Source organism: Hipposideros armiger, unplaced genomic scaffold (genome assembly GCF_001890085.2).
Source record: "Hipposideros armiger isolate ML-2016 unplaced genomic scaffold, ASM189008v1 scaffold_552, whole genome shotgun sequence".
Taxonomy (NCBI): domain Eukaryota; kingdom Metazoa; phylum Chordata; class Mammalia; order Chiroptera; family Hipposideridae; genus Hipposideros; species Hipposideros armiger.
In genome coordinates this window covers 191,900-205,359 of record NW_017731902.1, presented here as the reverse complement: position 1 = coordinate 205,359, position 13,460 = coordinate 191,900, and the positions used below count along the sequence as shown (strand labels likewise).

Below are 13,460 nucleotides of genomic sequence, written 5' to 3'. Positions count from 1 at the left end.
TATTCTTTTAAATGTTCATCTCTCCTAATCATGGCTCCACTGTCTGGGGTTGTCCCTCTTTTCTCTTGATTTGATCTGCCAAATTTTCATCCTTTGTATAAGTTTCTTTGGAAAAAAACAACCCTCAATATTCTTTTTAAAAAAAATTGTCTTTTTAATTGGGTAACTGTTTTCTCCAGGACCCATCAGCTCCAAGTCAAGTCGTTGTCCTTCAATCTAGTTGCGGGGGGCACAGCCCACCATCCCATGTGGGAATCGAACCAGCAACCTTGTTGTTCAGAGCACACGCCCTAATCAACTAAGCCACCTGGCCACCCTAAATTTCTTTATTATGCCTATTTTATTAATGTTTTCTAATAGAACATATATTTATTTCAGCAAAATTATAAAGTAAAACTACAAAGAAACAAAAATATTTGACATTCACTGAGACACAATTTTGTAAAGAAGAGAATTAACAGTAATCAGCATAAATACAGTAAGTTATAAAGATTGGTTGACATTTAAGGGGGGAAATAACCAGAAGAAATATAAAAATACTTTTAAAATACAGCATCATTACCACAGCACACGAAAACATTTCCATAAAAAAATTAACAATTTCCACTTGGAAATTTCATTTTCAGCCCTCTTTGAATTTATTCTGAAATCTTGATGTGCTACTGCTGTTTATAGACTAGCCGTTCTCTCATCCCACAGACCCACAAAGATCAGTCCCATCACAAGCAATTAACAGAACACTTCCTGTTAGAGATACAGCACTTCAAGGCTAATATTTAATCTTAATTGGCAACAAGTTTAGTGCAAATAAAATTATATTTAGCAGCTTAGAAAATTTCTGGTGGGGAGGTATTCACCTCTTAACCCATACTGCTTCCCAGAGGCAAAATCACTTCTCGCCTTTCATGAGTATGAACGTTGGCCATTCAAACCTATTGCAAACTACTAATGCTAATTCTGCTGTTTGTGACACAGGGAGTTTCCTTGTGTCACTAGGCAAATGAGCCAACAGTTTTTACATTTGGAAAGTTTCCCTTAGATTGATTTAAACAAAAAAAGCATGACCTAGATGTCAGTCATAACTGGATCTTACCCAACTGCTTCTTTGACCATGGAGAAGAGCCCCAAATAAGGCACAAATTATTTGATGCCTTAGTCTCCATATATTACATTCAACTGAGGAATCTCTTAAATCAAATTCTACTCTCCAGTAATAAGTTTATTTCACTGATTTGAATGCAAAAAAAAAAAAAAAAGGAAGGAAAGAAGGGTGGGAGGGAAGGGAGAGAGAGGAGCCATCTGATTTCAAATCTGGTGCTTTCCACTCGCAGCCAAATTATTCTCCATTGAACATAAGCCAGAGATCCACCAGCCAGAGAGGATTTTGTTTGAGTTTCATCAATTCCTCGAAATGCTCCCCTTCTTATTCGACATCTGTTCCCTCCCTAGTCAAGGCCTGGGATTGCTGCCTTGGAAAATGTGGCTTACTGTGCCCAGGTTTGTGGTGGCAAGGGAAGAAGAAGAAACACCTGCTGGGTTTTAAGCACCTGATTCTACCTCTTGTAGAGGATTCACTGGCCCAAGGTCTTGAGCCATCGGAGAGCCTGGCTGATCTCTGAGGTCCAAGACGTGTTGACCTATAAAACTCAGGCAGGGAAACTCCAGGTTGATCTCTCTGTTTACCAACTCCTCAGCAATTTTTCTGTTTCCCCTGAATTCTCTCATTGAGGGGCTCAAGAATGGGGGTGTGGTGGCTGCGTGTCAGAGAGAGGGTCCCGCCTCAGTCACTATACTCCTCCCTTTCCCTTGGAGTGGGGAATTTCTCGTACTGGTTGGCTAACTTCCATTTGCTGTGCTGATTTTTGAGTAGTGTGGCAAGGGAAGTCTTCCGGGTGATATTTCTAGATATTTCCCGACTCTTGGCTTTCCTGGTGGGGGAAGAGCTTCGGACTAAGGAATAGACAGGAAAAATAGGCTTGCCCCGAGGGGCTCCCAGCAGCTGCCATATCTCCCCGGAGGTATTACTGGTCAGATACTGCCATGGCTTCTTCCCACTGTTGTCCCGGACATTCACCCGAGAAGCCAACCTTTGCACTAGTAATTTCATGACCCCCTGGTGGCCGTGAATGGCTGCAAGGTGCAGAGGGGTATACCCACAACTGGTCTTCACATTTACATCAAGAGCAATCCCTGCTTTCTGGGTGCCAGAGACCAAGTCCTGAAGGGCCCTGAGGTCACCATGTTTGGCTATCCAGTGCAAAGCAGTGTACCCAGTTAAGAAGTCTTTGTGCAAAGCCAGCTGGGGGTCCTCCCAGAACAAAGTCAACACCTGAATCCAAGACCCAGTGGCAAGCTTCACAATCCATTCATGCTCCCTGGCATCTAGGGGGACCAGGGATGACTTGTGTTCAGAGGGTTTGTGTGGGACCAAGGCTACAGGCTCCTCCCTGCCTGGGGTCCACAGGCTGTGTAGTGGACCCCTCTCAACGACAGCAGCCTTAATGTGGGCAGGTTTTGTTGTCAAAGCAGCATCCACCCTGGGGCTGGACACTGCTCCTGCCTTGGAGGGTTTCCTGGACCGTGGTGGGCGCCGACTTCTTTTCAGGAAGTCCTCCTCAACGCACTCCTCATCGGAGGAGGACAATTTAGCTCTCCCTACCTGAGAGCTCCTCCTGAAGGATCTCCTTAATCTGGGAGCTGGCCAGGATAAAGGCTCCTGCAGGTGGCCTGCAAGGCCATTAGCCCCTTCTGGGACCTGCTGAGAGTTGTGACCATCTCCTCTGTTTCTGAGGCCCTGAGGGCTCCAGCTGGTGCGGCCCTCCTTTGGAGAAAGGCCCCCAGCTGGATTCCTAAGCTTTCTCCAATCTGGGGTTCCCAGGGCAACGTGCAGTCCCTCTTCAGAACCTCCAGGGGACTCTTTGGGCCCACTACTGCTCTCCTCACTGCCGTGGCTCTCCTGGTCCACAAAGTCATCCAGATCTTGGAGGGACAGCTGACAACGAATGCTACGAAAGACTGTCAAAGGACGGTTCCTGAGCCAGGATTCAGGAACAACAGGACAGAGAGAATGAGGAGCAAGAGAGGGATCTAGCAGCGACGAGTTAGATTCCGGGACCCACAAGCCCAGTTCCGAGGGGAAGTTGTCTGGCAGCACTGACCAGGCTCTGATGGGACCCTGGTCCCAGGCCCCGGGTATATGTGGGTGTCTGGCCACCCATTCTCGAGTGCGCTGCTGCTGCTGCAGGGTCGAATAATGCAGGTCGACCGGGGTCAACAGCTCCGGTGGGTCTCCAGGGGAAGGATGGCGGGACAGGAGGGCAGGCGGGGAAACCCCACTCCCTTTGGCCTCGACGGCTGGAGGAGGCGAGAGGGGCGCTGCGGGCACCTGCGCAGGCTCAGCCGGCGCGCCTTCCCGCTCCTGCCTGGGAGCCCGGCGGTCATCCTGGGCAGCTGGAGCCGGCTCCTCCCCTGCGGTGGCGGGATCGAGGAGTCCGTCGGGCAGCGGTTCGCCGGGGAGTCCCCCCAGGCCGTTCTGGAGGCATTCCCGGTAGCAGGGGACCTGCGTCTCCGCCGCCGCGCACTTCGCTCCGACTTGGGCAGCTGCCGCCGCAGCCGCCGCGGCCTCCGGCGCCCTATGGCCGGAGCTGTCTCTCTGCTTGCCACCTCCCCCTGCCGCCTCCGGGGCGCCGGTGACAGGGAGTCCATTGCAACCTGCGTGGGCGGCTGGGGCTGCGGCACCTGCTGGCTCCTCCTCCCTCTCCTTCTCGCGCCGCCGCCGCCCGGGCTGCTGCTGCGGCGACTCCCTCGGGTGCGCGCCTCGCGGGGAGCTTGTCGCAGCTCCCCCTGCAGGGGCGGCGGCCGCTGGCGCGTCGCGGGGTCGCTGCAGCCCCTCCTCCCCCAAAAGGTCCCTGTACCTCCTCTTGAGCACCACGTACTTGGTGCCGTCGGGGTCCTGGCGCACTGCGGCGACTGAATTGACAAAGCCCTTGAAGAGCTCACGGCGTCGCTGGTGCTGGCTGGGGGACGCGTCCGGGTCTCGGAGAAAGCTCTTGAAGTGGTTCAGCAAGCCGACGTTGGTCACTCGGCCCCCGGCCTGGCACAGAAAGTCCAGGAGTGCCTCCTGGCTCAACTCCCGGGCCATCGCTGCCTTGTCGTCCCCTGACCCCGGGGTATCTGTGTCTCGCCCTTCCTGCGCTCTCCCTCACCAGCCGAAACCCTGGCCTGTCGGGTGTCACCTGCGCCCGGGGCGGCGCCACCCGCCTCCATCAGCCGCGGAGGCTGGAACTGCTTGCAGCCCCCAAGCGCGCCAAAAGGGCCGCGGGTCCCCAGGGAAAAGCCCCCAGGCTTAGCCCCCACGCGCAGCTGGGATGGGTGAGGGCGGCTCTCAAGCCCCCCCTGCGCGACGCCGGCCTCTCTCGGCGAGTCCCGGCAGCGAAAGTTCCCGGGATAGGTCGGAGTCGGTTTCACCTGCGCCCTGGCGACGCCTCCTCCCTGGCTCTGGGGGAAGGGCCCGGCCCGCCTCCTCCCGCCCCTCCGCCCTCTGAGGTCTCCCCCACCCCTGCCACCCCACATGAGTCAGGCTGGTCCCAGCCAAAGAGAGCGCGTGTAGGTGAAGTCGCCAGCAAGCGGGAGCCGGCCGCCAACTGCTCCGAAGGACGCACAGCCACTCCCGGCCCGGGAAGTGGAAGGCAGGTAAGCGAGCGGCCGTTCCTTTGAGTCTCGGCCACAAAGGAAACGAAAGCAATAAAAGATGCGTTCCTGCTCTCTCCTAGAGCTGCATAAGTTATGGCTGAAGTTGATGGGTGAGAAAAAAGGTGCAAATTAACCGGCATTCTGCGTTCTCTCCCAAAGGTGGGATATAATGTCAAATTCTCTGAGGTTGGGGAAACTCACTTTGTATCCCAAACAAGCCTCTCTTGATCAGGAGATACTGCTCAGGCAATGGCTCAAAGGAGTCCAAACACACCCAAGTCGGTACTGGAAAGAGACATCACAATGAAAATTGCAGGTTGGTTTCGACCTTTCCTTTTCCTTTGTAATTGTCTCGCGTTAAGGTGCAGGAAAAATCAGTTTGATAGGTGATTGCCCCAGCAACTAAAATAACCAGGAATTACGTCTTGGCAATTAAGGTATTTGATGCCTAGTGTTACTTTGTTTTTATTTTCTCTAAAATTTGTGAACAAAAGCGATTTTTGCACAGTCTCTTCCATGTTGGCTAAACTGTAGCTGCCTTTTCTCTCCGAATGTACAGTTTCTTCTCACACTTTTCAAAATGTTCAGCATGTTACAGGCTAGCCTGACTTGACTGCATTGCTCCAAGCATTAGAATGTCCACTTGACTCTAATTCTCCATGGAGAGGCTGTGAACCGTCTAATTCCCAGTCCAGTTGTAGCTATTTTCCTGCTTCATTTTATCTGTCTGTTTATTGGTCCTGCCCTTCCTTTTATTGAGGTCCTTGAGGTGAGGCCCTGTTTATTTCTCAGTCCTGTTTACATCCCCCCAAGAAACTTCATTGTTTTATCTACCTGCCTATCCGCCCTCTCCCATTCCTTTCTTTAGGGGTCTTTCCATTTCTTTCAGTTATGACATCCTTGACCCTCAGCCCCAACTGTGACCGCAAATCTATTTCTAGGAATCCTCTGTCAGCTGTGTATTTCCTATTATAAGTCTCTATTTTCCCCTGCCCTGTCATTTGCCACTCTTCTTTGCTATATGCCCCTCAATCTTTCCACTTGCCTTCTTTTCTCTACCATTTCTGATTGTCATGAGTCCCTGTCCTTTTGGCCAAGGAAGGATACTGAAAGTATGTTGGTCCCACAATTGTCAACATGTTTTAGCATAGACCAATCTTAGTGACCACTACATAGGCCACACTAACTGAGATTTATTTTAATTCCCCAGTAGCACCCTGGTACTTTTCCATGAATGAACTGGAATCCTTGGCTTTAAGTTATCTAGGTCAGCAAGAAGAACTGGGAAACATTTCTGTCTATTTTTGTCATTTTCTAGAATCCAAACCCAGTCCTGCGTTGAGAGGGGAGTAATGGTTTCCACTGAGGTGGAACATTAGCTTCAAGCTCCTGGGAAGGTTATTAAAATAAAGGTTTTGTATTAAACTTCAGCTTCCTTTTGTGTTTATTTCCTGGTGTAGTCTTGGTGGGACTGAGCGTTGTGTCCACACCTCGCGCAGGAGGCAGTCCAAGGGGAAAACTCAGGTAGGGGATTTAGAGTGGCAAGTGGAAAGAACCCCCCATTTGGTACTTTTCAAAACTTCTGGTTAAAAATAGAGGTCTGTGGCAAGAGGGACTGATGAGGTTTGGACTGAGGTTTGGACTTGAAGCACTTAAAAGGACCAAGGAGAAAGGAAGGGGCCGTAAAGGGCATGGTTGTTGAAATCAGATCATCTTTAGTTGGTGGTGGAATAAGTAGGTGTGGAGGAGCAGAAAGCAGGGGGAAAGAAAACAAATCTAATTGCTTTAAATTTCTGGGTACCCAGGTGGTTAAGCCTCCAGGCCTTCTCTTCTCCTTTCTGTCTTGGTTAAAGGGATGGTTAATTAGAATGCTTTTCGCCTGATCTCAGGGAGCATATTTGTGCCTCCCTCATGTACTGTTCATTATTTCCAAAAATATCTGTGGAGTGTCCATGTTGCCTGGCACTACGGGAAATTGGTATAAAGAAGAAAGCGTGCTTGAGAACTCACTATTTATCGGGAGCAGCATACAAGAGAAATGGCCTAAACTCCTATGTTAAGTGGTTTAACAAAGACGGATGCTGGAGTCGAGGGGGCAGTGCATAAAGGAAGAACCTAGGCTCAGCTTGGGGGCTCAGGACCATTTTCCAATAAGAGGCAACTTTGAGTAGAAGAGGTGAGGGAGAGGCAGAAGAAACATTGGTGCAAAGGCACAAAGATCTGGCTCAGCGTAGTGTATTGGGGAGCTAACTGCCAATTGGTCTACATGGCTTTAAGGGAGAGGATGTGTATGGATGTGCTGGAAAGGAGATTGCAAAAGTAGGAGGGAGTTAGAAAATGAAGGGGAGGAAGCTGGGTGGGGAGCCTTTGAAGAATTTTTGGGAGGGTAGTGGCCTGACCAGATTTGTACTTTAGAAACATCATCCTGGAGGTGAGTGCTGCTTTGGAGTCATGACCCATATTAACGAGTAAAAAAAGCACATTGCAAAACAATAGCGTTTGTAATTAAATCTAAGACACCACTGATTGTATGACACATTTTGGTTTCAGAGATGTTGAAATGCGGAAAAGAAAGTATCTCTTAATGTAGAAGCATTACAGTGCATTTTGGGGGATCCTATTTTGTGGGGAAAAAGTGTATTTGGGAGTAAGATTTGAGGACTGGATCGGGTGACTAACTTTTTTTATAGCCTTATAATTATTTGGGTATTTTGCAATGACAGCATATTACTTTTTAGTTTGAAAAAGACATTAAAGGAAAAAAAGACATCAATGAATAACAGTGACAAAGAAAAAACAAAATCAAATCTTTAGGGTGAAGCTGCCAGCAGGGAGAACTGGCCGAACGTTACTGAGATCCAGAAAAGGGATGCAAAAGGTCTGAGTTCAGCAGTGTTAGAGAAAGGGAGATGAATAGATGGATCAAAAAGATACTCAGGGGACAAATTCAATACGATTTGGAGCCAGAAGAGCCTGGGGATGAGGGACAAGCTTGGCTTCTCTCATGGTGTAGCCTGAGCCACTGGATGGATGATGGTTTCCCTCTACCAGGGTAGAAAATACAAAACAGTCAGTTTTGGAAATGGGAAAGATGATAAATCCAGTTGGGGGCATGTTAAATTTGAGTTGCCTATAGGCCATAAAAACAGGAGTGTCTAGAAGACAATATAGGTTTGAGGCTTCAGGAATGCATGACCTCAGCATATAGAAATGGTCATTTAAGTTGCAGACAATGACAAAATTGCTTTGAAAGAGATGCCAAGCAGCAGGAAAGGAAGGGGGTGGAGGGTGACTACACATTGACTGAAGAGAAAGAGGAAAAGAAGCCTTTTGGGGAGACTTAGAAGGAACCGCTGGAGGGGGAAGAGGAACACCACTCAACAGGGTATCACAGAAGCAGAGGCAGAAGGAGGAACAGCTTTCTACAGATGACACCACGTTAGATAAGAAGTGAAATATGACCATAGCCTGTTAGATCATTGGGGCCTGGTCTGCAGCAGTTTCAGAAAAGTGGTGGGGACAGAAGACAGGTTCCAGAGGAGTGAGAGGAGTGAGTGGGGTTAGAGTGGGGTGGGAAAGATTCGACCATGAAAGGAGGGAAAAAAGAGAATTCTAGATAAAGAGAATATCAGATCATGTAACGTAAGATTTTTTTTTTTTGGTAGTTGTTAAAAGAGATAGGATCATGTCTATGTGCTGAGGGAAAAAAGCCAGGAAAAGATAAGTTGAAGACCTAGAGGAGAGAGTAAATAATTGATGAAACAGGGCTTGGGGGTGGAGCTGGAGTCCAGAGTTCAAGTGGAGGGATTCTCTGGGACAAGCCAGGGGACAGCCACGTTTCCCACTGGGAATATAAAGAAGAGACATGGCTATTGCATTAATTAGGGGGCTAAGAGTTGGGAAGAAAAGGCTTAAGAAATCTTAGTGGGCTTGAAAAGCAGGCACAATGGGAGTAAGGGGGTACAGAGCTATAAGGTTAGGATATTGTGAGGAGAATGTCAGATATTCTTAAGTCTTGAGGTGTAAGATTTCCAAAGGGGAATAGTTTGGAGGTGATGACAAGATTCAGAGTGTGACCATGTGGGTGAAGCATAACGGAAGTGAGAGCCATTGGAGGTGAAAACATCGTGAAACTGTGAGAAGGGTGCTGAATGAGTCTTACGCAGGGACATTGAAAGTCATCTAGGATGGAAAGAACTCCAAGAGTCATCTATGGAAATCCTTAGTATTGTGGCATGAATAACACAGGTGGCATTTTGCCAGGAGTACCCACTCATCAACAGACACACTCAGCAAATGATACAATATAGTGACTTACACACACGTGTCACACTCCAGATAACCGTTCTTTATCTGATTCTCAGAACAAGTATGGGACGTGTGTAGAACAGAGACCATGACCTTGCAGAAAGTAGTTCTCCTTGCTATTAATATGTATGTATTTCTTGTAGGGTGTATTCTGATGTGCTTATTCTGTGCCTTTGGTCCAAATCTCTACTGTGAATTGTAGAGTGGCATCTCTACCCAAGAAAGTGGAACTGCCCAATGTCAATCATCCAGGTAGTTGGACAGATCCCCAGGTGAAACTGGAGCTAAAGTGGACCATAGAAAGGCAAGAAAGAATACCTGGGCACTTGCCCACTCTCCCTCTTTCTTTCCCTTTCTCTCTTTCTTCCTCCTCCCACCCATTCTTCTCCTTCTCCTTCTCCTTCTTCTTTTTCTCTCTCCCCCCCCTCGCCTTGTTTGAACTTCTACAGGTCTGAGTACTCCCCAGGGCACTCTGAAGTAGCAAGAGGAAGACATTTGCATGCTGAGTTGAGGGCTCTAATTTATAAACCAGATAATCTAATGATAAAAGACTCTACATATAATTCCCTCTCCTGTCCTGAGCCAGCCTCCTTCCTTTCTCCCTCCCTTCCTTTCTCCCTTCCTCCCTCCCTCCTTCCCTCCCTCCTTCCCTTCCTCTTTTCTTTCTTTGTCAGTATTTTTTGAGCACTTACCATGCATATGCACTTTTCTAAGGCTGAAGACACAGTGGTAAACCAAACAAGCAAAATCTTTTGCTTTCAGGAAACTTACATTCCAGTAGGGAAGAGACAGACAATAAATATAAAAGTAAACAAGAAAAGATCACTAGTGATAAGTAATCAGGTACAAAAGTCAACTGATATGGTAGAGACTGACTGGAGAGCTACTGTAGCAAAGATGGACAGGGAAGGCCTGTCTTAGAAGAGACCTCAGTGGTGAGGAGAAGGTAGCTATGTGAATTCACGTTCTGATTCTAGGCCTGATCCCACTTATAATCTTAATAGTTATGACATTTACTGCAGATTGTGTGCCAGATGTTGAGCCAAGTGCTGTACATATTAATATATTTAATTCTCCTAACAAATTTCTATGAGTTAGAAGCTATTATTATCTTTATTTTATAGTTGAAGAAGTGAAGACACAGATAATGTAATTTCCTACTATTTATTCTCATAGTTTAGGAGGCTAGACATTGGAAATCAAGGTGCTGGCAGGACCACACTACCTCTGGAGGCTCTAAGAGAGAATCCTTCTTTTCTTCTTCCAGCTCTTGATAAGTATCGGCATTCCCTGGCTTCCTTGGCCTGTGACCACATCACTCCCATCTCTGGCTCCATCTTCACATAGCCTCTCCTCTTCTGTTTCTCACCAGGACACCTGTCATCAGATTCAGGGCCTACTCAGATAATCCCGGATGATCTGATCATAGGATCCTTAATTTAATTACATCTGCACATCTTTACCTTTTAACAAATAAAGTAACATTCTCAGGTGCCAGGGATTTGGACATGGGCGTATCTCTGTGCGGGGGTGAAGGGTATACCATTCAACCCACTATACGAGGCAATAGGAGGAAGTTCAGGATTTCTCCAACCTTTATTTTGGGTAGCTTACATTTCCTTCAAGATTCAGCTCAGTGGTCACCCAATCAAGGGAGCCACACCCCTAGTCCCAGTATGTGCTCCTCCAATAATAATAATAAAATAATAATAATAATAATAATAATATCACACAGCAGCTTTAAGGGATTTATGTGTGTGAACTCACTTAATTCTTGCTACAACCCTGTGAGATAGTCCCTATTACTATCCTTACTTTACTGAATGCTAATACTCTGTTTCATCTCTCTTCCCCAGTAGACCTCCTCCACGGTAGCAACAAAAAGTCGTCTGTCTGCCCCCAGCACACATCGTGGCACATCCAGGCTCCCTATACAGGCTGGTGGGTTAAATAAATGACTGAGCAAAACAGGTTATACTAGATTTGGAAGGGTATTGAGTATCAAATTAAGACATTTGGATTTTATCTTTTAGATCATATGTGGCCCAAAGAGTTTTAAAGCCAAGAAGTGATAGGATGGACACCCCCCTTTCAGATAGATCCCCTTCTTGGGAGAAATCTCATCAAATATTGTTTTAATTATCACCTCTAAATATGTAGCTCCACATCACCTTCTTTCTGAGCTCTAGTCTCACATTGCCGGCTTCTTGCTGGGTCTCTCTAGGTTGAAATTCCACATGTCCAGACTAGCCCTCATTATTCTTCCCTTCCCCCAAAGTCACTCAAGCATCTAAGCTAGCCAACTGAAATTAATCCCAAATACTGCCCTCACCTCCACTGCCAGTTAGTCATCAGGTCTTGTCAACTCCATCTCCTGAACTTTGTCTCACATCCATTCCCTTGGCCATTGCCATATTTCAGGCTGTTGCATCTTTCACCTGGACTATTGCATCAACCTTCTTAGCAGTCTCCCTGCCTGTAGTCTTCCCTCTGCAACTTCAGTCCCCCCTCCACTCTGCTGCTCATCTTACAGACTTAAAAACCAGACCTGATGATGTCGATCTTTTGTTAAAACAGTAAACAAAGCTCCAAAATAACTCTTCAGTGGTTCTTCATTGCTTATAACACAGAGACCTTCAAGGGCTACCTGCAGAGACCTGCCCCTGTCCCCCCCTCCATTCATTCACTCAGCACATGTGTACTGGACACCTGTGTAGTGAGTTCATTGCATTTATACTCTAGTGAAGGAGATGCCTCCCGTATGAGTAGATGGATGGAGGTGTTCTTAGATTACCTCATGTCACAGACAGTAAGGGAAGTACCCTAAGGGATTGATAGGGGCATCCTCACCTGTTGGCTTTCCGTATACACCGTAACTTTATTGCTAGTTATTTGCCTATTGAGTGAATTTACAGATTATATTAACTCGTTTTAAATTATCATATTTCCCCATGTATAAGACGCACCCTTTTTCGAAAAATTTGAGGTCTAAAAACTGGGTGCATCTTATACAGGGGTAGTAGAATTTTTTACTTGCATTTCCCGCTGAGGACAAGGCAATATATGAAGAGAGTGATTCATCATCAGACACAAATGAGGACAAGCTAATGGTTGGGAGTTTTGACAGTGATGAGGAGTTGTATGAATTTTATGATGAATAAAACTTGCGTTCAATAACTTTATGTAAATACATTTTTTTTCAAATTTCGGGCCCCAAAATTAAGGTGCGTCTTATACATGGGAGCGCCTTATACCGGGGAAATACAGTAATCTTCACTAAGAAGGCAAATGATTTAAAATATTCTCAGAAAGACACTATGAATTAAAGATAGTACTAAACTTTAAGCCCAAGGGACTGAGGCTATGCCTAGTATGAGCTTTCAGCAATTAGACTTATAACCATTTAACCACATCTCACAAGAATTGCCCCCCAAATTTAAAATTATAGGAAAGAACACTTGAAATAGAGATTTACACTCTTCATCTAATGATGGGGTCCTCCTTAAATGTATACTAGGGCTTGAGGTTTTAGCTGACAATAATCTGAAAAGCCATCATGATTAGTAATATCTGTGTGTGTGTGTGTGTGTGTGTTTGTGCAACATATGAGTAGAGTCTGTTGTGACTATAATTTTTATGTTTGTAGAGGGATGGTTCATAAACACTCCCAAGCAGAATATCATGCTTTTATTCACTCTCACAACCTTTCCTAATATCTGTCTCCTGGAAAAGATAAAGCACTCAGACAAGCATCAGTAAATCGCTCAGTTTCATATAATCAGACACTACAAAGTTAGAAAACAAAGTTCATGAGCATTTGGCTCTCACTGTTTTTAAACTTCTTAGTTTTACCATATTCATGCTTAGTACTATCTTAAGAATTGCTTACTTTTCTTTATAATTTCTATTTATGTTTGTTTTTACAATGTACATTATAATAGTATACTAGTACATGAATATAATTTTAAATAAACAAATTGCTCTGGGCTACTTGTCACTCCTTAAGTCTATTCATTTTTTTCCCACACTTGTGTTTTTGTTACTGTTTTTCTTAGTCTGGTTTCTTCTCCACTTGGCAGAATCCTAGAGATTGTCCAAGTCTTCCCCAACATCCAGTGGCACAAATAATCACTTTCCTTTCTCTTCCATTAGAACATACCTTATTATGGTACATCTCACCTTGGGTTACGCTTGTCTTATTAATGTCTCCCCTACTGGACTGTGAGTTTCCAGAGGTAAGGATCATCCTTAGTCACCATTTTGTCCCAAATGCCATGCAACTGGAAGTACTGGGTGTTGCAAATATTAATTGAATTTAATTATTTCACAATTTTCAATGTCCTAAATTTTAAGCCAACATGAGATATATACAGTAGAAACATGAGACAATATGAGATATAAAGGAACAAGAAACAAAGGGCTATGGATTTAAAGGAAGACGCTTAATTTTACATACAGCT

At 46.0% G+C, this 13,460-nt stretch overlaps 1 protein-coding gene across 1 annotated transcript; it reads right to left on the bottom strand.

Annotated features, from left to right (window-relative positions):
- Positions 1-348: 348 nt before the first annotated feature.
- On the bottom strand, positions 349-4,227 carry SOWAHB (sosondowah ankyrin repeat domain family member B). The gene has a single exon (XM_019623503.1). It carries the CDS (start codon positions 4,139-4,141, stop codon positions 1,781-1,783), a length of 2,361 nt encoding a protein of 786 aa, XP_019479048.1. The 5' UTR covers positions 4,142-4,227; the 3' UTR covers positions 349-1,780.
- Positions 4,228-13,460: the final 9,233 nt, after the last annotated feature.

Bases quoted from the DNA above. Each gene is read 5' to 3' on its own strand.
- SOWAHB (XM_019623503.1), bottom strand. From the start codon at position 4,141: ATGGCCCGGGAGTTGAGCCAGGAGGCACTCCTGGACTTTCTGTGCCAG.